This window comes from Symphodus melops, assembly GCF_947650265.1.
Source record: "Symphodus melops genome assembly, chromosome: 2".
Taxonomy (NCBI): domain Eukaryota; kingdom Metazoa; phylum Chordata; class Actinopteri; order Labriformes; family Labridae; genus Symphodus; species Symphodus melops.
This window is the reverse complement of record NC_136692.1, coordinates 25,678,431-25,700,835: the sequence shown is the minus strand read 5'-3', so window position 1 is coordinate 25,700,835 and position 22,405 is coordinate 25,678,431. Positions and strand designations below refer to the sequence as shown.

The window sequence follows — 22,405 nt, the reverse complement described above, 5'->3', positions numbered from 1 at the left end:
ACTTTGAAGTTTAATATATCCTTTATTTTTTATTAAACAAAATTTCAGTAAAAACTCTTATTAAGTAGAAAGACAAATTTCCCTGTCAGTAGTTTTCTTCAGCTGTAGAGCAGACCCCAACTACATTACCTCACACTTGGACTCTGATTTTAAGTCACATAACCATCATTTCTTTAAGTTCTGTTTGTATGAAAGACAACTTTGTTAATATTCTAGTAATGCCAGACAATATGAACCTTTCCCAATGTATAATTTAAAAAAGATGAACACTTTTCTAAAAACAAATGTCTACACTGTTGAGTTATCTACATGTCAGCTGATCTCCTCGTTTGGGGTTGGCCCTACGCTGCTCTCTCAAAGGTCTGTCAGAGACCATCACATCTCCTCGTTTGTTCATTCCTACTGAAATAGTGCTGTGAGAAAGACAGAGCCCATTTTAACTGGCTCCACAACAGCTGGAGAAAGTTTACAGTTTATAGTGTCGAACTGCGGCGTACACAGCAGTGTCTGTTACAAAAGCGTTAAGAAAGAAAGAGAGCGGTGAGCAGGTGCGCCATGCACGTTCAGCTACCTCTGGCAGTGTTTTCAACTATTATTGTCTTTTTTTATTTAAACTTTTCTTAGAAAAAAAAAGAAGAAGCTACATGATTATCGTCACAAAATAAAATCTCTTTGGCATAGAATACCCACCCAAAAGCTTAAACACATACATGCTCACATACTCGCGCACGCACACACACACACACACACACACACACACACACACACACACACACACACACACACACACACACACACACACACACACACACACACACACACACACACACACACACACACACACACACACACACACACACACACACACACACACACACACACACACACACACACACACACACACTCAGAGAAGTTCCTCTAACAGAAACCTACAAGCATCAGAAATAAAATCAGCAAATTATGCCATAAAACAAAGTTGAGCCCTGTTAACATTATGAGTCCCGTACTCAGTAATAATTGCATATATTACATTAGGCCGAGAGCAAAGGGAAAAATCTCTGCACATGACCAGACCCTCTCGTCCTTTAAGTCCCATTAGGTCCCACATCTGCTCCTCAACATCTTCACCTCTCCTCTGGGTCTGGAAAATAAAGAAAGAGGAATGATGATGAGATGTTAACCTACTATTAACGTACAGCCCTTCCATTTACAAGTAATTAAAAGTAATTAAATATCAGGTGTTAAAAAACAGCTTTTCTTAATTTAAACATCTTTTATGAGTGATGGCCTCTAATATGTAGTTTCCCAAACTTGGGAACTTTTTTTTAAAACTTCTTTCCACAGCAGAGAAACTCCTTTATTTATATTTCTACCTGCTGTTTCAATTAGGTGAGCAATTAGCGAGAAAAGTTTTCTGTCCATTCATGAGTAACAGAATTCAAAAATAATTTTGATCATGTTTTTATAGCACTTAAACTTTCCACGTGAACCTCAAAGATTTTTGTTACAATGAAAATATCTCCAGAAAAAGTCTAAAATGATTCTACCACTTATAGGTTCAAGGTCAAAGATGTGTGATAAACTTTTATATATTTAATGAAATTAAATACATTTACATTTTATTCACATTTTTAGTCTCTTCATTTTGTTTGGTCTATAACTTTTTTTCTATATGAATGGGTTATATTGTCCTAAAGAAAGAAAGTGTTTGTCATTCTTGTACCCTGTACTAGTTGATGATTTATTTTATAGACTTTATTAATCCCTGAAGTAAATTCTGGGTTTACCCTCTTTACTAAAAGACTTCTCACACACAGGCCTGAATCACACACTCATGTACAAACGTCCCTGCAGACTGAGCTACTGCTGCCCCTATTTTTCCATGTAAACTTGGAGGTTTTGAAAAAAAGATGAAAACACATACTGTCATATGTTGCCAACCCACTGTCAACTAAAACTGAACAACCTGGTTTAAAGTAGTTCAGCTCAGATTTTGTATACGCTCTACAAACAGTTTGATTAAATCTAAAACATCTGTTAATTTGTGGCCAAAATGAAATTCACTTCCATTGGGATTTAAAACAAAGTATCTTGACTGGCTTTGATAAGCTTTCCTGGGCTCACCTTAAGGTCAGTACTCAGGGTATGCTTGTCTGTCGTAGGCCATGCTGGCTGCGTATTCGTCGTGCATCATGCTCCCATCCATGCCGTCCATGGGAATGTCAGCTCCGTACGCTCTGTAGCCGTCCAGCTCTGCAAGAGATTAAGTCCATTAATGACACTTGAAACAAAAGATTACATGTAATTTATCTTGATTTCAATACTACAGATGTCATAATAGGGGGTAAAGAAAGTGTGAGAATAAGCTTGTCAAAGTGTTCTAACATTTTCTCCATTTTAGGCATATTTTTTAAAAACAATAACAGAGAGAGAAGACACTGATCCTTTTCCCCCTCAGGGTCCCTCCACTCTGAGACAGAAAATAACACAGCCATACAAGGAGAGACAGAGGAGATGAAAATGTGGGAATTAAGGACGAGATAAAGAAGAAGCAAAGCAGGATTTTCTGGCACAACTTCACCGACTAACAAGGTGCATGAAGAGTGAAAGGCTTGAAGAGGTCGACATGCTCCAGCAAAACTTGTAGTATGAAAACTTTATTAACTACATGACAACTTTGTTCATAAAGCTGAGCTTCATACTACATGTGTTGCTGGAGTATGTTTGAGCTTAATTAAGGAAGAGATGAAAATCCAAATAGAAAAGTAAAATGACAGATTTTAAACTATTTAAGTTTACAAAGAAAAAGACTTTAGAGGTAGGTTAGGTGATGTGTTGCTAAATAATGTAGCAACTGAGAGTCAGCTGTGCATAATGCTGCTATATTTAAAGTTAAAAAGGAACACAGAACATGGGTTCAAAAGACATTTCCAATAACAACAAAAAATATATATATATTTAAAGGGACAGTAGAAATCAAATGCAAATATCCTCAACATAACATTTCACCATTTTTTTTTCATTACTGATGGTTTGGAAATGTTATGTGTGGGCTGAGGAATCCTGTTAACAGATTACGACACATTTGCACTGCAGTCAGTCTCTGTGGTGGAGTGACCCAGAGCAGGGGAATGTGCCGCCTGTGCACATTTCAACATAGTTACTCACCATCTGGATACTGTCCCTCTGCTGGGATACTGTTGTGCGCCTGCAGGGAGGTCATGAGATGGGGAAAGGTCAGATAAAGGCAGCACTTTTATAAATAGAAAGCTTATTAATAGTCTGGAAAGTATTACTAAACATAACATTTCCATAAAACAACAGATTAACAATGTTCTTAACAATTTCTTTCGGGATTATATAGAAAGCGTCCAAACGACTATGATGTGAAAGCAGAGACATGTGGAGAATAAAACAAATATCTTTACAATCTGATTTAATGTTCAGTTATCAGGGCCTGGCAGCAGAGGGCGCCACACACTTACCATCTCCCAGGCGGCCTGGTCATGTTTGAACAGAGAGTGTGTGAGCTCCACAGAGACACGCTTCTTGTAGTCTGAGTTCTTATCCTCTGAGATTCGGAAGAGCACAGCTGCAGCGTAAGTGGCTGAGGAGGAAAAAAAAAAAAAAATCAAAGACAAATTCAATGACACACAGCAGTCTTCAACTCCTTTTTACAAAATGAATGTGTTAAAGTGTGGGTGTGTTGACAGGGAAACATTTTTTAGCCTCGTCTTCGCCAGAAGTTCAAGTTTTAAGGATAAAGAAACGTACACTCAATATGATAGTTTTACTCCTAATGCAGCAGCAGCAGCATTCTCAGAGGCATTATGTTAAAAAAAACCATTCAGAGTCAAATATAAAGCTTTAAAAACATTGATGTGCAACAGCAACAAATGATCGAGACTCGTTTTTAAACGCAGCAACAAATACAATGAACGACAAAGAAAGTGTTCATTACACAACAGCGTTTTTTGTTACTTTGTAAAACGATTTTTTTTCTCGCCCTTGCTGAGAGATTGTATCATTGACCCTCTCACAGTTTAACACTAAATATAGAGCTGGAGCCAACAGCTCAGATTAAAAATAAAGATAGCAAACAGGGAAAAGCGGTACGCATTTACAGATTATAAGGGGAAAATCTATATTCCTGCTGATGATCCCATTACTTTTTGTTAGGTCATTAAGACACATTAGTTTACATTTTAGTCAGTTTCATTGCCTATAAAAAGTCCCCAAAGTGGCTTTAACATAAAAAATGTATGTGATTTAAGCTAAACTCTTTATGTTCACTACAGACACAAACGTGGAATAACTCTTCCATTTGTACGTTAGATTAGCTTTACAAAATCATCAGCAATACATCAGCAAGATTAAACAAATAACAAAAACTGCATCGTCACTATTTGCAATTTCTTCTGCTGTAAACGCAAACATTCACTCGGCTGTGAGTGTAAAGTGATATCTGCAGTGTGTTTCATGTTTAATTATTAAGGTAGATCTTGTACTAAGAATTTGAATATTTCATGAAGTCAATGACATGTGTAACTACAATAAGCTAAAACACTGCTTCCTTTCTTGACTGCATGGTTTTTATTTTTTGGTCAAACTGTTGTTTTGAAATATAATGCAGTAAAAGCACACAGTCATTTAGAGTGAAGCATCTGGAAACTGCACTTACAGTAAGCACCTTAAGTAAGTAGACTTCTTTGCTTTCGACCTCCAACTAAATGCTTTATTACAGTCAGCTAATCACAATACATTATGTGTCCTACCGATGCCCTCGTTGTTGGAGTGCAGCAGGTCCATCAGAGGAGACGACGCTCCCTCTGCATCAATCATTTCAGCTGATGTTTTGTCCAGAGCCAGCTCGCACAGTACGCCTGCTGCCACACGCTTCACGTTATCCACAGGAGAGTAGAGGAGCTGGGCAGAGAAGAAAGTAATGAGCACAATAACCCAAAAACCCAAAAGTCCTTTATTTATCAGGACGTGGAAGTATTTGAGTTAAAGCAGCCTTTGGTACCTGAACAAAAAGAGGGATGGTCTGCAGGTTGGCGATCTCGGCTCTGTTGATGGGGTCTCTGGCCAGGATGTGCAAAGCTCCTGTGCAACCCTCCACAATCTCCTCCATCCTTACTCCATCCTGACGAGCAGCATGAAAAGAACAAGTGTTACCCAAGCATACAGAAAGGCCTCAATAATTCAAAACTCCTTTTCCCCAAATCCCTAAAACACACGAGCTGTTTTTACAGAGATCACAAGCGTCCTCTCAGACGAGCTCCTGATGTACCTGGTATGTCTGCTGGCTGGATGAACCGTGTTTCTGAGCATCCTGGTGAGCTTTGAGCAGCAGGTTGACCAGGCGGGGGATCGCTCCAGCGTCCCTCAGAGGGGCCTGGTTCTCAGGGCACAGCGCCAGGTTACGGATAAGCCCCACCACAGCCTTCATGCAGGAAGAAGACACAGAAACACTCTTATTGGTTAATAAGTGAAACAAAGCTGACATACGTCAAGATTCTCTATTACTTTAATTGATTATTTTCACAATGCCAAGTCTTGTCCAATATAATACAATTTTGCCCAGATGTTTTGAGGCGAGCGCACTAAACACTGCGCCACAAGCGCCCTACATGTGTTGACAACATCGTCGTACAGGCATTCTGTGAGCAACATTCGGGTTGGCTACATTTTTGTGCCCCTCTGTGGGAACATCTATTCTCTTTGCTGATCTTATCCAGTTTGTGTTATAATAACAAATCTCATCCTGCTTTCTTATCTCTTCATTGTTTTACTAAAAGATATTTTCTTCAGCATGCTCATCTGTCACAAACCTTTATGATATACCACTAAAAAAGAAATCATCGATCCTTATGCTGAAGATTTTGTTTGCCTTAGTAGACATACAGACATCAGTACACATTTCTACTAAAATCTCTTCACACATTGGAGTCCCATGTGGACAAAGTGGTACTTTAATTTCTTTTTTTAATCAAACCATTCAAATCGTTGCACTTGGAAATGTCAAAAAGGTTGTTTCTGAAGTGCAACATTAATCTCCTCTTACATCGACGGCAGTTTTAGATATGGAAAATAAATAAATAGTCTGTCCTCTTTCTGCGAATATGAAGAACAGGTTTTTAGAAGGGAAGAAAAGTAAGAGTGCTGCAGTGCAAAGGACAGAGAGAGGAGTAGGAAAAAACAAACAAGCTGTAAATCAACTCTTTAAATGTGCATTAGCTCTATCCACAACATGCTGTATTCACACATAGGATAAGTGTCCTCTGAACTTTATCCCGTTTAGTTTATTAATTAGTCCTTATTAAATTAACATCTCAGATGTAAATGTAGACTCTTGTTCCCTAAGGAGGAATGCGGCCCCTTCATCTCGAGGCTCCTCGACTTGTAGAATAGTTATTTATACACTAGAGGCTACAGCCTATACCTAATATTAAAACAACCTGGATTTGTTTACAGACAAAAAGTGAATCTTCACTAACATGCGCGTGATGTGGACCGAATGAAAGAATAAAGAAACAGCGTTTCTGGTTCTGAAAGAGGGAAGAGACTAGGAGAAACTCTGGGTTCAACAAAGAAAACCTGCTCCTGACCAGGTGAGGTCACAGACTCTGTTACCATAGTAACTAACTCGGAGCTAAAGTAACCTCTCCCTGTAGAACAGGCCTGAGTTACTCCTCTTTATCGGGTTTGAGTGATCTCCCCTGCTGAAAGAGAAAACCCAGAGTTACCCTCATTTTCAGGGTTAACTGACTCAGAGTTTGCACAGAACCTGCTTTCTGAAACAGGCCTCTGGTATGATAGTGATTTTTATTATATCATTTCCCCCCTTCTCTCTACCTTGATGACGGGCCAGTAGTAGGGTTGGTTGAGCAGCTTGACGATGGCAGGGATGCCATAGTGTTGCCTCACAGCGTTCTGCGCCAGCTCAGCCTGTTGGTGGCGGGAGGTCAGGTGACGAAGGGCACAAACAGCAGGTTCAATCACGTCCTCCTTCTCTCCGGCACGCAATATGGCATGGATCAGAGACTCCACGCCGTTGTTCATGGTGACCAGAGATTTATTGTTGGCGTTGTTGCAAGTGAGATTCGACAGGATGCCGGTGGAACAAGTGAGCATGTTCAGGTCGTCTGAACTGAGGAGCTCGACCAGCGTCTGCAGCAGGCTATCCATACCCTCCTGAAAAGAAAAAAAATATTATGAAGGACCCTTAGAAGCCGAAGATCACACCGGCGTGATCAAATCACGTGACCACATCATTACGTAACTGCACAGTGTAGAGCACACGTAGATCAATGCCTGCACATTCACTCGAAAGAGCAGCCATTATAGGCGGCGTCGCCTAAAGCCACACCGGCTCTTATTTCTAAAAATGTGTATACCGTTATTTTTTTTCTCAATTTTACCTTTGTATGTTCACCTTTGCAACCTGTATTTACATTTTCAAGATTTCAAATGCTTCATTAAGCATCTTTGTGTTGTTTATTGCAAAAATTAACTTTTTTTTTGTGTGTTTTTTTGGCAAAATGTGTTGATACAGTATGTCAAAATATGGGCATGGTAATGAAGTACATGAAGACAAAATCAAAAGTATTCAAAAACAGTAAAAATAGGCTCAGAACTCTAAGGGTTAACGACCACTGACTGTATTTAAAGATGGACAGAGCACACGTGTGCACAGAGGAGGACAACCTAACAAAAAACTAAAATAAGGGCACTGTGCTTTACAGGACATGCACAGAAGGGAGTTGGTTGGTAAAACCTTAAAAGTGAAGCCCTTTCATTAAAATTTTATTTATTAGTAAGTTTGATGTACGCTTCAGTTGTCGAAGTGAAGTGGCTTCACCTCTAAGGTTTCACACACCTGCTCCCTTCTGTGCATGTCTTGGGTCCGAATAACTTCAACAGCGCAAGTTTGGCGTCACTTGTGTATAATTTCAAGGGTGTGGAAAACAGTGGCCATATTAATACACAATCAACTATGTAAACACAAACCTGCTTGGTGGCAGCATCAGACAGGTTCCTGAGTGTCCACAAACAGTTCTGCTGCAGACGCTGGCTGCCCCCTGACAGGTGTTTCCCCACAGCCTGCATCCCACCTGCAGGAACACAGAGGATAGATCGCTCAACGTCTCATAAAATGGTACTGTCATGTAGCTGACAAGACGCCATCAAAGGCAGCTCAGATATTAAAAAGTTGACACACCTGTAAGACTGCCTTTTACACACACGCACCCCCCCCCCCCCCCGCCACACACACACAGGTGTGCAATTACACAGACAACAAACATTACATACCAGCCTCAACAATGGCAGGTTTGTTGCTGGGGCACACAGAGAGGACTTTGAGCACACGGCTTGTGGTCCACAGCAGCTTCTCATAGTTGTAGTTTCTCATGATGTGAACCAGACCCTCTGGACCCCTGTTGGCGAGGATGATCAGCTGTGTGTGTGTTCATGAGTGTGTGTGTGAGAGAGAGAGAGAGAGAGAGAGAGAGGCTGTTTGAGTATGCATGAGTATACAAAGTGCTTGTGGAGAGATAATGTGCACTCTATAACACTCAAGATCCTTTTGTAAAGAAAATCCTTTAACAAAGCTTTGACCTGTCCAGGCAGACAAACAGCAGTTAATCATCAACAATTTTACTACTTTATAACCACACCCAAACCCCCACTGTGCCAGCATGTGAACGACTCAGTTCACATGCCACACCCAAAACAAAACACATGCACACACAAGTTCGACAACCTGAGCAATATCAAATTACAACGCTCAGCTGGTAAGGAATGATCCAGCCATTTTGCACAAAGTCAGAAACACACACCTTGCTCTCCTGGTTGCCGTAGGACAGCAGCTGGAGACAGTCTGTGGTGATGGCCAGGAACTTAGGGTTGGTTTTATTCAGCAGGGGAACCATCTTCTGAAGGCCATCTGCCAGACGCACAGCCATCTTGGCTCCTTCCTGGTGCAGCAGCAGGTTGTGGAGCGTGGTGATGGCGTAGAAGAGCACAGACTCCATGGGAGAGCTGAGGGTTCAAATAGCTGGACTCAGTGTGTGCATCACAAGACGAGGCATTTGTAGTTTAAAGTACAAATCCTCCGCTGGATGTGCTCATGGTTGGGCGCCATCACGAAGTACCTTTCATATCAAATTTAAAGCAGTTTTTTTTTCTGGGTTGGATCTACTTTCATCCACCATACTAGTCAATACAGACTGTGATCAAACTTCAACTGATATCATATATAAATTTAACATAGGGTTAGATTTAACTGGTGGGTAAAAGGGATTTTTTTGTGCCAAGCCACACCTCACTGTTTAATACCTTCATATTATTTCACATTATCTGGCATATTTCACCTCCGACAGACAAACTAAAATAGCTATCTACCAGTCAGGGTTAGATGGCAGTACACCAGTGAGTCTGGGTCAGCTCAAAGTTTGCTCTTATTCAAAACTTTTTGTTGTTGTATATTGGTGGAAAGATGTTAGATCTTTGTAAAGAATATTAGAAAGAGGATGATCAAGATAGAAAATTCTCTCTCTTCATCCTGAAGTACCTGAGCATGCGGACCAGAGCTGGGATGCCTCCAGACTTAAAGATGGAGAGCAGGCCCTCTCTCTGGTGGGACAGGTTGTGGAGGATGCTGGCTGTAGCCCGCGCTGTCTCCATGTCGCTAGTGTTCTGCATTGCTCGCACAACAGCCGACACCATGAGCGGGGACTGCATCATTGCTCGCCGAGAAGCGTCCTTCTTTGTGAGCTGGTTGACGATCTGTGCTGCCTTACTGACCACCACCTGGTGAGAAACACAACACTTAATCTCTGCTGTTGGAAATATTAGGAACACCTTTACACCAGGTGACTCGTGTATCCAGAGAGATAAATAAATCTATGTTGATTTCCGACGATGTGTTAAGAGTGTGGTTCTGGGTTCATTACCGCGTCTTCATCATTGAGCAGTTTAGTGAGCTCGGGAATGGCGCGGGTGGCCAGCTCGGCATCATCCTGGTAGTTGATCAGATGGACGATGGCCTCCTTGAGCTGCTGGGAGGGTTCAGCAAGCTTCTGGACGTTGGTCATCTGGGACGGGTCCGTCTGAGTTGACAAGATTGTGGTGCCCTCTCCAAGCGTCTCTGGGAACATCGCTGCACGCACCCTCTGTGCTCTGGTGGTACACATGGATTCAATGTCTGTTGGAGAGAGAGATTATATTATCACCAGAGTACTGAGGAATTTGCCTCTGTAAACACAACGCCTGCTCTACTGCTCAGGTTAAGGTGTCGTACAGTATAATGTCTATAGTTTATAAGCACATTAGCGGGTTTGGGTCTTCTCGTTGTCTCACCTGGTGCTTCACTTGTGACAGTGGTGGTCATAGTGTAGTGCTTGGAGGTGGTGTATTCACTGTCGTCGTCTCTGTTGAATGTTGGGGCTCCAGAATTGAAACCCGAGTCAGAGGCATACCTCGTCTCCTGCCACTCTTTCACCTTCATTTCAGCGTCACCCACTGCAGAACAGGCAGAGAGAAATTGTTGAATGTTAAAACCCAAGTCACTAATGAATTCTGTTTCAAGATATTAAGTTGTTAAAACATGTTGATAGTGTAGTTCAGTAGTTTTTTTTTTTACAAACAATATATTTTTTTAATTGTTTAGCCCTGAGCGTGACCTGCTACACTGCACAAAGAATCAGTTTTCCAGAAGTCACTTTAGCTCGTTTGTATTTAGGAAGTGAAGTGAATATAAATACATGAAAACAATAGATGGAAAGGTCATTTAAAAAAAAATCAAAAAAAAAAATCAATGGTTTCATTAACAAGTAGCATCAACTGATGTGATGCAGAGAAAATCAGGGTGTCCACATTTTTAGTACCTTGACATTTTTTTTTAAACCATGCATCTCCACTACTTTATGGATCAATAATGTTGAAAAGTAGCTTTGAGGAAAAATCAGATCTTCTGACATAATCAAAAGCTGTGAGCCACAGTGAGAGTGCTGTTTAAATAACACAAATATAAAACTTCTCACACTGGATAGTGTGACGGAGTGGGACTGCTTTTATTGGTTATTTATCAAAAACAACAAATTAGCCATGAATGAAACGGGTAGCATTTTGTTTGATCTTTCTCAGCATTGTTGACGTTTATATTCTGGTATTGTGACAACCCTACTCGAGCTCAACATAAAGTAAATGTGTTAGTCAATATGGAAAATAAAATGAAACAGCGTTAAAATATAATAAAATGTGTTAAAAACGAGAGCTGATTTATTAACAACTTACTCATTGCCATCCTTGCTTCCCGTTATCAACGCAACGCTGAAGCAAACCTAAAAAGAAACAGAGTCAAAGTTAGGATTCAGTGGAAAAATGTTTGCGCCATGATAAAAACTAATCTGCATGCCTGTTTTTTCTCATGAATAAAGATTCCAGTGAGGTCTCCGCTTTCTTACACAAGACCGTCATTCAGATTTTATATGACGCTGGTACATGACAGCTTAAAGATGACCCCCAACACACGGACACACACACCCTGTCACATGCACCCTGACCTGAAAATGACAACACAGAGCAGCAGCAGAGGCTCATGGGAGAGAGAGAGAGAGAGAGAGAGAGAGAGAGAGGGTGAAGAGACAGCTGTAAGTCAGGAATGCTAGTCAGCCCAGTGACCCTCCACCCTGGGCCTCCACCCATTCAGTCGTGGGAGCTGCCTGCCGCTGTCAGGAAACCTGCTCATCAGGTTTACACTCCACAGACTAATGTGTGTGTGTGTGTGTGTGTGTGTGTGTGTGTGTAGTTAGACTGTGAGCATACTCCTCATCAATCGTGAAAAGAAAATGCCTGCAACTTGACAAAGTTTAATAATAACTAAATAACATAGGTTACACCTGGTAATGCACCTTTACAGGTTTCTGGATGACTTCCTGATTTTGTGCAGTTCCTTTGAACAGTGTTTCCGATTGTGTAACTGAAGCGCTACTTGTTGGTGCAAGTTTGAGCTTCACCTCCTCCCTACAAAATTCACTTGAGTTGGAATAATCACAAATGCACCTTGCTGTATGTTAAGGTAAAAGAATCATTCTAACACGATTCAATGCAAACACCTTTCAAGAGAAGAGTATAAAAATAGAACAGACATATTGATTTCTAAGTAAATGGAAAAAACAGTTTCACCCTGTTATTGTCTCAAATGTTGGGGTCAATTTTAATGTGACATTGCCTCGTGTAAATCAATCTAATCTTTTCACATTGACACTCAAAACCCTTATTTTATGTTCTGATTTATAAGCTTCAAATAAACTCTACAGCAGTCTTCTTTAAGTATGATGCTCAACAAAACCCCAAATAACCTCTTGTTTTCTGTCTCCACATTTCTGCAGCATGAATGTTGCCCACCACAGAAATCATCTCCATAATAACGTGTGACATATGGCTGTAACAGTACAATGCATTCACTGTGCTGCTTACAAGTGTTTTCAGATGTTTGACAGTCACTGACAGGAATCTATGCTGAGCACATTGCATGGGGGTGTGTGTGTGTGTGTGTGTGTGTGTGTGTGTGTGTGTGTGTGTGTGTGTGTGTGTGTGTGTGTGTGTGTGTGTGTGTGTGTGTGTGTGTTGGTTGGTTTTACATGTAAGACAGTTTGGTGGCCAATTTATGCAGGCACGGCAGATGCACTGAAGGTACTCGGGGGGCTCTAGAGATGGCAAAGTCAACAAGCAAAGGCCTTCATAGGCAAATAAAGGGGGACTGTAGCCATCATTAACACTCTGTTGTATGACAGCTGGTTATGGCTCGATTCCATGCAATAAGCAACTATGTTATCTTCCATCTTCAAAGACAATAAAACAAGTCGGGGCTAAAATCCACACAGTCGAGCTGCTGTGTTGGCACAATCTGAGCTATAAACCCAAGAAATTGCCACCTTTGCCTCTGCTCACATACATACAGGCACAACTTGACGATGTGTTGAGTACTGTAATCAAAGTTGATCTCGGGGTTCGAAGGAACAGAATTTGTACGGAGATGAAATGCTTTGTCTGGCTACTTTTCACCAGAGCTTTTCATGTTAGTTAAAACACCACTCCCTCATCTTCTCCCCCTCAGGCTTTGCATAAGGATGTGTCGTGTTGTGTTTCAGTCCTTTAGCCTACCCCGCCCACTTTTTCTCCCCCAGGCATGAATGTGCGTGCACAGTGGTGTTTGTGTTGAGTTTCATTGTAACTCTTGCAGGCAGGGGGCCTAGTTATTTATTACTGTTGTACGAGTGATAGAAATGTTTGTGTGAAACAGATAAATGTGTGCACTTCAAATGTTTACGTATGTTTTGAATTTTCTCTTTGCGGTACTTAAACCAGCAAACAATTGACATTTTCCACCTTTTTGGCCTATTTGTGTTATTTATTATACAGACCTGCTGTTTTTAGTAAGTTCCAAAATCTTTTCTTTCTCCAGATTCGTTGCTTTACAAGGCACAGTAGCTCAGTGAGTTTCAGCTGTTGTAAATCTGGCAGGAGATCCTGCAGGACCAGGCCATGGAGGACTGTCTGTGCTTGTAGCTACATGCTACCTTACAGCTCATACACTGACTCATACATGCACAATTACTGTGTTAAAAAAAAAGAAAGCAAGAAGGCATGCTGTCAAGATGCAAACGTCTATTAGCTATCCCTATTCAACACATAAATTGGAATAAACAGACGCATGAAAGACTCAGTCCAGCTGAAGATCTGCTCTTTAAACCCTCTGAACACTGTTCGAGGTACAGTCCAGCATGCACAGCACGTCCACACAGAACTTTCCTGTTCTCAGTAAATCAGGGGCCGTGTTTGTGTAGTCTTTGTTTTCCTGGGCGAGGCATCGAGTTCAGCCAACTGTTGCAATGCTGCGATACGCCCCGCATATCGCCTAGGTAACTGAAACTCTGCTACGGCCCTGTGGGGGTGGGTCGGGGTGGGGGGGGTGTTATCGGCTGACTCATCTGATGTCTCGAGCTATGCTTGCTTGATTGCTGATAAGAGTTGTTGTCTCTTGGGTTGTCTGATAATTTTCTTTTAGTTTCCGCAGCTTCGGACTGTAATTAAGCCAAAGAACATGAAAGGTAAAATTGAAAGAAAATTGTGTTTTAAAATAGTGTTCTAAAACTGAATCTTAACAAAAACAAAAGATGATTGAAACTTTTTAATAGTGGTGCTACTGAGGCATTTGTCAGTGTTGTTGGCTTTATTGTGCAGCTTCAACTGGACTTTGCACTTTTCCAGTTAATGAGTGATGCCTCCTTTCACTCTCACTGTACCTTGCTCTGTAATCTTTTAAAACACCACAGTCCATTCGAACCATTTATCCACCAACAGCCTTCAGCAGCAACATGGAAGCCGCACCTTTTACACAAATCTGACACTCATCACCTCCCACCATCTTCACCAAAAAAAAGAAAAGAAAAAAGGAACAGCCCCCGTTTAAGTCGCTTCTCTGCTGGAAAAAAATAACCTATACAGTAAAATCAGGAATGCATATCATTGACGGCTGCCAGTGAAGAGGTTGCAACAGAAAAGCATGAAAACATGCTCTGCATCTGAAACACTAGTGAGACATTCCACACTGATGTTATACATATTCAATCTGTCCCATGCACACTTAAATATTGTCCTGTAAAACCCACACTCTTAAAGCTCTACCCAGACTGAACTCTTCTAAACATAACTCAATGACTCGCACTCATGAAACTAGCAGATACTGTGAGGACATGCCGGCTGTGACGAGGGATGAATAACCTAATCATGAAAACAGGTTCCCTCATCATCCAACCAAAGGCATGTTTCACAGGGAGTGTCTCCCCAGCAGTGACTCGCTTGTGATCAGGGTGTGTCTGAGAGTGTAGCTGTACCAGTTAACTGGGTGAGGCTGATTACACCTTAACGCTTGAGGGGCTTAACTGTAGATCTGAATCCTCCTTATTATTTATTAGTTATGCAGTTCAAAACTCAGAAAATATATTTTAAAACCACCTGCCAGGATTTTGACTTTGCTGGCTTAAACCTTTCTTTGTGTCACAGCAGGAATGAATCAAGTCAGGGTAGGGGGCCCCGGGGGGGTTGAGACGCACTCTGGTCGTATTCCTTGGTGTGTCCTCACATGCATCACATAGTTTGCAGTGATTTGTTGTTTTGCAGCATGGCTTCCTGGTAGGCAGGGGTGTAAACAACAAGACACAGGAACTTTGCCTGCAGTTCTTCTCTGACTGCTGGTGAAGATTAGGCTCAGAAGACTAAAAGCAGTTTGACAGTTTAAGAGTCGCTTTTTGAATTTTGGCTGTTTGGAAAAAAAACTAACTAACTGATACTTTTTCAATCTGTCAGTTAAATGTAACGCTGGAGCCAACGGCCAGCTAAGAGTAGAAACAGTCAATACCTCTGATGACAAAAGAGGTTTGTACACACAGCTAAGATAAGCTAACTTTCACCAAGCTCACGGTAGTTTTCAGCATACATAAAACCTGAACCAATGTTGTTAATCATTTTACCAATTCAGACAAAATCTAAAGAACAAAAAACAGCTTACTCAATGACACTCTGGATGTTACACTTGTTATAAAAGCTCACCCCTCTAGCCTCTCTTTACAGACAGATCAGAGACACCACCGGATCCTCTCCAGCCTGACGGAAGTGCTGAGTTTTTCAATTTCCCCTCCACTAATAACTGAAGCAGGCTTTTTTATGCCATCAAGCACTGGTCTGTCTTCTATGTCGGCTTTAAAATCAGGGACGTACATGTCAAATATAAAACCAGATATCTGGCAGAAATATCAATGTCCAGGGACCAATTTGGTTAATCAATCAGATTTTAGTCACTTTTACAACTTGTTTCATTGTGTTCACACTGCAGGACGCCATGTTGAAAGACTTTTGCTGTTCAGTCCAACTGATGGAGCAAAAGTCTGTCAACATGGCGCCCTGCATGGAACAAGTGGAAAAGTGACGTCAGTGCACTACTGATTGAGTACATGTATAAAACAACATTTAACACAAGGCAAACGTTCTTACTGCCTCTTTGACGACCTGTAGTTTCAAATTTATGGCACACACATTCATCTTCACAATCATTTCATCTTCTTAACATGTGATCTGCATATTGTCCTTGTAATCCTTAAATCACAGCTCTGTTGTCCAAACGTGTGGAAATATAACCTCATCTGTTCCTAACAAGCTTGCTGATGTCATGTTTAGGTTGACATGCAAATAAAGCAGATTATGTTACCACAGATCTGAAAAGCTCCCTTCACCATCTGCACAGATCAACTATTTGACATATAGGCTTCTCCCCCCAACACTTACGCTGTCACGCATGTGTCCCCTGACATGCAACCACACTCCTTTTCTTCTTAACAGTTATCCATATTGCTTTAACACAACAGCCTGCACTCAAACAGCTAATGGTCGGTGCAGCCAGCTGAGCCTCCAGCGCTGCGGTTGACATTGAGCTCTGTGCATCTCATCTCCACAGAGTCTGGGTTCAGCCGTCCCAAAGGGATGCAGCTTAACACCAAGCACTAACCTTCCCAATCCTCAAACCACACATGCCCTCTCCTCCGCTCGTCCCACAACGGCTGTCATGTCACTGTAATGGAGGCAGCAGGGGCTCACTGGATAGTTGTTTGTCATAAATCAATAAGGGAGGGTGGGAAGTGGCGCACAACTAATGGATTTATTGTGGTGGGTGACAGGAAGTGGTGGTCAACATTGTCTGACTCACCAACATCGCCAGGCTGTCCAGTCAGAGGGGAAGTTTGTTAGCAGAAGCTGGACTTTCAACAACAGTCTCTACACATTGTAAATAAGAAATGATGACAAACTACTGTAGTTCGTGTCACGATATGAGTTCTGAAAGGACACATCGCTCGCTTGTTCAGAGAGAGGATTTGTCAATTGACTGTTACAGGCAGTTGATAAAATCCAGACCATAGCAACGGCAGCATGCCAAGAGCCCAGAGAGAGAGAGAGAGAGAACAGACAACGAGATACTGCTGGTGTGCACTTGAGCAACACACTGAATTAGTCCAGACGTGGCAGATACATCACAGCACTCTCCACTTCCTGTCCTGATCTAGAAACATTCCCAACAACAAAGTCAACCACAGTCAGCATACCAGTGACTAAAGTAAGGAGCAAGATGCTTCATGGTCCCAGATCTGCCAGTTGATTCACTGTAGCCACTTTATTAAGTTAAATTGGGCAAGTGGATTCAGTATGTTGGCTGTAAACTGGTATGCAGTTGTTTACTCCCTGTGGGCCCTCGCTGTGAATCAAAGGAAATGTGAGCTGCCTCGGAGGAGGTGCTGGAGAGAAGGGCAGGATCAGATTACATGAAGCTGATAAAAAAGAAGAAGGGAATGTGTAAAAAAAAAAATAAAAAAAATAAGGGGTGTATCTACTGTGGTAATACACCCTCATTTGCAGAGCCACAAAGTTCTCCATATAGTGAATTACATGTCAGATAACGTGAAAAGGAGAAGTTTGTCCACAGATTCAGGGGAACAATACATCATAACAGGTATGAACGCCAGTCGGCTGGGTTCATGATGATACCATGCAGCACTATGGCATATGATGAGATGCACTTTATGCTTCTTCCACAGACATCAGTTACATCTAGAGTTTCATTTGAGCTGAGCACAACAAGTTTTTAACACGGCTCAGAGTGCAATGGGGGGCTTAGATTTGTCTGCAACACTAAGACATTAATTGAACATTTAACAGCCCAGCTTCTTGTTGTTAAGTTGTACCTTTCAGGTAGGTTGTTTTGTCTGTGGACCTACACAGTTATTAGGATGGTCCACCCTCCATGTTGTTTGGTAGACAAGATGAAGGAGGAGGATTGACTAAGCCTCTGATACAGCACAGAGAGGTTTCTGTGTTACTTTGTAAAGGGTAGAGAGGAACAGAGAAGCTTCATTGTCCCATTGACTGCTGTCACAGTGAAAAGGAAACCGGGTCTCAAGTGTTCCCGTTGGATGGAACCGAAAAGGCTGAAGCACATCAAAATGGCTCTGTGTGTTAAGTAGCCAAGTTTAGTGACCAGCGCTGCATCCAAAGCATCGCTTTAAGGCCTGACGGGGAGTTATTTCTTAAACTGCTATGCATCGGTGTGCGCCTGAGCACTGAGGCGATGTGACAGATGATTAATTTTTCAGGGAGATTAGAGGCACGAGGGAGCGGGAGGGGGTGCTTCAGAGAGAAGGGGAGAAGTCTGAAGGGGGCCGAAAGAATACAGCACTCCTCTGGAAACAGCTTCAAGTTCATGCTTTCTTTATTACAGATTTGAACATAAAACCTACAATCTTAATGTGCCTGGGGAGGGAGAGTCGGACAACTACTCCAAAAATGTCCCCATTTAGCCGTGAGGGTCTAAAAAGCCCCCACATTTTTCAATCTAGCCAGTGTTTCTTAAGGATAGAGCACTGGGTTGCACAACTTTCTCATCCCGCAAAAGCTTGTAATCCAAATACAAAAGCCTAAAAAGCCAAGTTATGACAGTTTCCCTCAACAGCAGGGAAATGCAAAAACATTTTCATTGTGAGATCAAGTAGTTTAGATACATTTGAAAAACTCACACTCTCTTTGGTGATTTACTTTCCAGTTCAACCACACCCTTGCTGTCCTCATTCTCCTAAATCTATCATAGGAGTGTAATTAAGGCAGAGGGTGGAGGAGGAGGAGGAGGAGGAGGAGGAGTAAAACAGACACCACAGGCCTCATCAGAGTCACTATGCTGAGAAATACAAGTCAGCCAAATCATCCAACTGTGAAAACTTTGTCTTTTGAGTCAGGGCTTGAATCTAGTTCACTCCCTCCCTGCTTGGGTTCGCTGTCAGGAATGAAGAAATTATCATTGGTAATGTATTCTGCAGAAAACAGCCAGATTCAGCTATTTCCAGCATGCTGTTGGACGGGTGCACAAGTGTTTTGTACAGCGCTCTGACAGGAGCTGACATGGAGTGAAGGACCTGGCAGATATTCACACAGAATGTGAAGTGATGGGAAGACACGGCCATTAGGCCTGTGGGGTTATTAGTAAGGGACATTTTCTTGTCCTCCTCCTTTGATAAAACCACAAGAACTGTTGGAGGTAAATAATTCATCTCAGTGACTGTCATGGGAAGAGTTCAGCTGTCCAGTGTCAGCACTATACCGCTGTGCTCTGCAGGAAGCTTCTGATTTCATCTTTTGCCTGTGACAGCCGAATCATTCATGTGAATAGATGTTTTTTCAAACTATTCTGCCAATTATTCAAATAAAATATTTGTCCTAAACAAGGAGACCTAAAGTTATTTTGCTTCAATGAATCAATCCCTTCTTCCAGTGTTTGTTTGCACCTGCTTTTCAGTTAAAGTTATCCCTTTTTAAGTATATTAACCACTTATGGTGTTTGTGTTGGACATGTCAATTATGTGAGTGAAAGCATGGTGTGTCTACAGAGACTGGTTTAATGTATCAGTGGAGATAATATTGTGTGAAGAAGATTGTCTCCAAAGCCTCTGGATGAAGAACCCCGTGGAGATTCTGGTGCGTCACATCAACTCGCTTTTGACTTCAAGCACAAAGACCCCGATCCTGGCTGACGGGAAACTTTATCTCTGTGCGTCCTTTTCTCCATGGGAACAGTAAAACATAGAGGAGGCCTGGTGTTATGCAAACACAGGGCAGGTCACCAGACGTGTGCGCCTAGAGGCTGTAACTGAGCCCCTGGAAATTACTTAGTCAGGCACCAATAAACACAGACAAAAACGAGGTAAGAAAGCAAATCCACACAGAAAGAAATCCTTAAACAAAGAGGTCAGCATATATGCCATACAGTAATCCCCTTTGCAAAGTGTAGACCTATTTATAAACTGAAAGATCTCCTGGCCTCTTGCTCTGCTAATGTAGGACAGTATCGTGGAATTAAGCAGGAGGGGGGAGATAATCACCGTGCTACCACAGCTGTAGCTGCGAAATCTACAGTAAGTCCTCCATCCTTCCCCCCGCCGCCGGCCCACCGTCCAACCGCCCCCTTCCCTGAGGGCAGACAGGAACAGCTTTCCAACCAGGGTGCTGTCTGCTGCTGCACTACTTGATGACACAAACCCAGGGTCAGCTTGGCAGAGGGCTGACTGGCAGAAAGTATTGGCACCATGTCCTATTCAACATGGCACACATTCAGCAGCCTCAGCTGGACGCATTGGACTAGAAACAAGATGAACTCCACAAACTTGTTAAGCACTGGTCTTGGTGCTTTGTTTTTACTTACTGATAAACTCAACAAAAGAACAAAAGACTACGTAATTTAGTGTTCAGTAATCCAATGATGGATTGCTCTGTTGTAACAAAAAAGCTATTTAACTACGAATTAAAATGTCATTCATGTGAAATGTCATTTTAACAGACGTTAAAGTGACAGACCCTGCAAATAAGCTAATCAGTTAAGTAAAAGTAATTCAAGAGGATGATGATGTCAGTAACGACTTTCCAATGAAATTTGTTCTCCTCATGTCATTAGGCATGGTTCAAAAACTTCTGCCCTGTCAAGTCTGGTGCTTCTGCAAACTGAAGAATGACATCATGGAAGATTTGGCAACACCTGGAGATATCACTGCTGGCATGAACAGCTGTGTTGGAGTCATAGGAGCAGTTACACTTACTTTAGGGATGTGATTAATAATTCAGTGTCATACATTACACATGGGTGTGAATTCGGCTAACTCCCCCTGCAAAATGAGCTCATTGTGCGATTCACTGTTGTTTAAAAAAAAAAACTTAGATAACTAATAGATTAGGACTTCAGCTGATGAATTACAGAATATTTCATTTCTAATTTCATTTGCTTATCAAGTTCAAGGTTAATCAATGGTCCATAATCTTATAAAACAGTTAAATTTGTATCTTCAAATTACCTATTATTTCCAATGAAAAGAAAAAAGAATATGATGAAAAGACAATTCAATTAATATAAAAACCAGAAACCGTATAACACAGAGCAGAGTTAAGAACATAGGTCTGTGCATATTTGACACTACATAAATTGCTAAATGGGATTTTGAAAAAAATGCACATAAATATAGCCTATGAATTGGCATAGCATTTGATCAAGTCAGTTATTTTAGGTTTTATCTGCGAGTTAGCTGGAACCATAAATGTTAAGTTTTGAATTGGTAAAAAATATTTTTGACATATTGTAAATTATATGCAGATTATAGCCTAAAACCTTTTACTTTTTGTCTGGGTCTATAGATATAAAAAAATAAGTCAGTGTGGTTTTAGAAAAGTCTACGCTCGCTGAATAACTTTCCTCTTCACCTGCCTCTCTCACGCGGAAACACGCACGCGCGCACACACCGGGACACTAAGGGATTCTATTGACAAGTGACGTCAAGTTGAAAGATCGATACTTGGGCCATACAAGTCGTATGAACGGTATCACTGGGGGCGTCATTGTCACTTTGAACAATAAAAACGAAAAGTTTAAAGCCAGAAATCAAACTTTCTCCGTCAGGAGAGCTCGCGCATGTTACGTGAAAGTACACCGAAACAGCAGGCAGCAGCGGTCAGTTAAAGGCATGCGGAAATGAATTCTAAATATCAGTAGGGATTTGCAACTTTGTGGGGAAAAAACAAATAAAGTGTTACAAAAAACACATTACCTCATTCACACACAGAAAACATATGCTACAGAAAGTGTTTTAAAACTAGAATAGCCTAGACAAGAAGAAGTTTATAAAAAACACACACCAAAAAAAACACCGTCGATGACAAAGACGCTCCAACCAGTTACAAAAAAACTCGTACAAAATAAGCAAAGGTTCAGTGAATCTTACCTGACAGAACACACGGAGGCGTTTAAGTTAATTCCAGATAGACAAAGCGTTGTTTTCTGCGGTTTGGGACACTTCTGTATTTCTCCCCACTTCTCTTCACTCTCGGCTGCCGCTGCTGCTGCTGCTGCTGCTGCTGCTGGAAAGCTGCTGCTGGCCGACGGTCCTCTGAACAAAAATGAGTAAAGCGTCACCTCTGAATAGACTCCGCCCACCACATCCCGACCCCACCCTGCCACAGCTCCACAGTCTATTGCTCCACATAGGGAGAGGCAATGTAGCTTTCTTTTGAGACTCTGAATGTCATTAACTTTAGTCAATTAGAAAACATCAAGAAGATGTTTATTCTTAAAGACTGCCTGAAGCAACAAAGCCTTTTATAGCCTCGTGTATTGTTATGATATATTTTGCAAAGCCAACCATGAAATAACGTTAAAGGAACCATGAGCACATACAGTATAGGCTATAAATCCACTATATAAGCCATCTCTAAAATGTAGGTTATAACTTTTTGTCATGCTGTTTTAATAGTTCTGCTG

At 41.6% G+C, this 22,405-nt stretch overlaps 1 protein-coding gene across 1 annotated transcript; it reads right to left on the bottom strand.

Moving 5' to 3' along the window:
- Nucleotides 1–2: 2 nt before the first annotated feature.
- On the bottom strand, nucleotides 3–22,075 carry LOC306819624 (junction plakoglobin-like). Its single transcript, XM_079337029.1, has 16 exons — nucleotides 21,870–22,075; nucleotides 11,302–11,348; nucleotides 10,366–10,527; nucleotides 9,960–10,210; nucleotides 9,578–9,816; nucleotides 8,844–9,045; nucleotides 8,317–8,461; nucleotides 8,014–8,117; nucleotides 6,859–7,197; nucleotides 5,294–5,446; nucleotides 5,027–5,146; nucleotides 4,776–4,926; nucleotides 3,486–3,607; nucleotides 3,169–3,208; nucleotides 2,125–2,253; nucleotides 3–1,141 (listed from the first exon to the last, which is right to left on the bottom strand). The coding sequence occupies exons 2-15, from the start codon at nucleotides 11,309–11,311 to the stop codon at nucleotides 2,132–2,134; spliced, it is 2,160 nt and encodes a 719-aa protein (XP_079193155.1). The 5' UTR covers nucleotides 11,312–11,348; nucleotides 21,870–22,075; the 3' UTR covers nucleotides 3–1,141; nucleotides 2,125–2,131.
- Nucleotides 22,076–22,405: the final 330 nt, after the last annotated feature.

What these genes read in the sequence shown, in the direction of transcription:
- LOC306819624 (XM_079337029.1), bottom strand. An exon ending in TGCTCAATGATGAAGACGCG is followed by an intron (nt 9,817 to 9,959) that starts GTAATGAACCCA and finishes GTTTCTCACCAG; the next exon opens with GTGGTGGTCAGTAAGGCAGC. An exon ending in ACCAGGCCGCCTGGGAGATG is followed by an intron (nt 3,209 to 3,485) that starts GTAAGTGTGTGG and finishes ACCTCCCTGCAG; the next exon opens with GCGCACAACAGTATCCCAGC.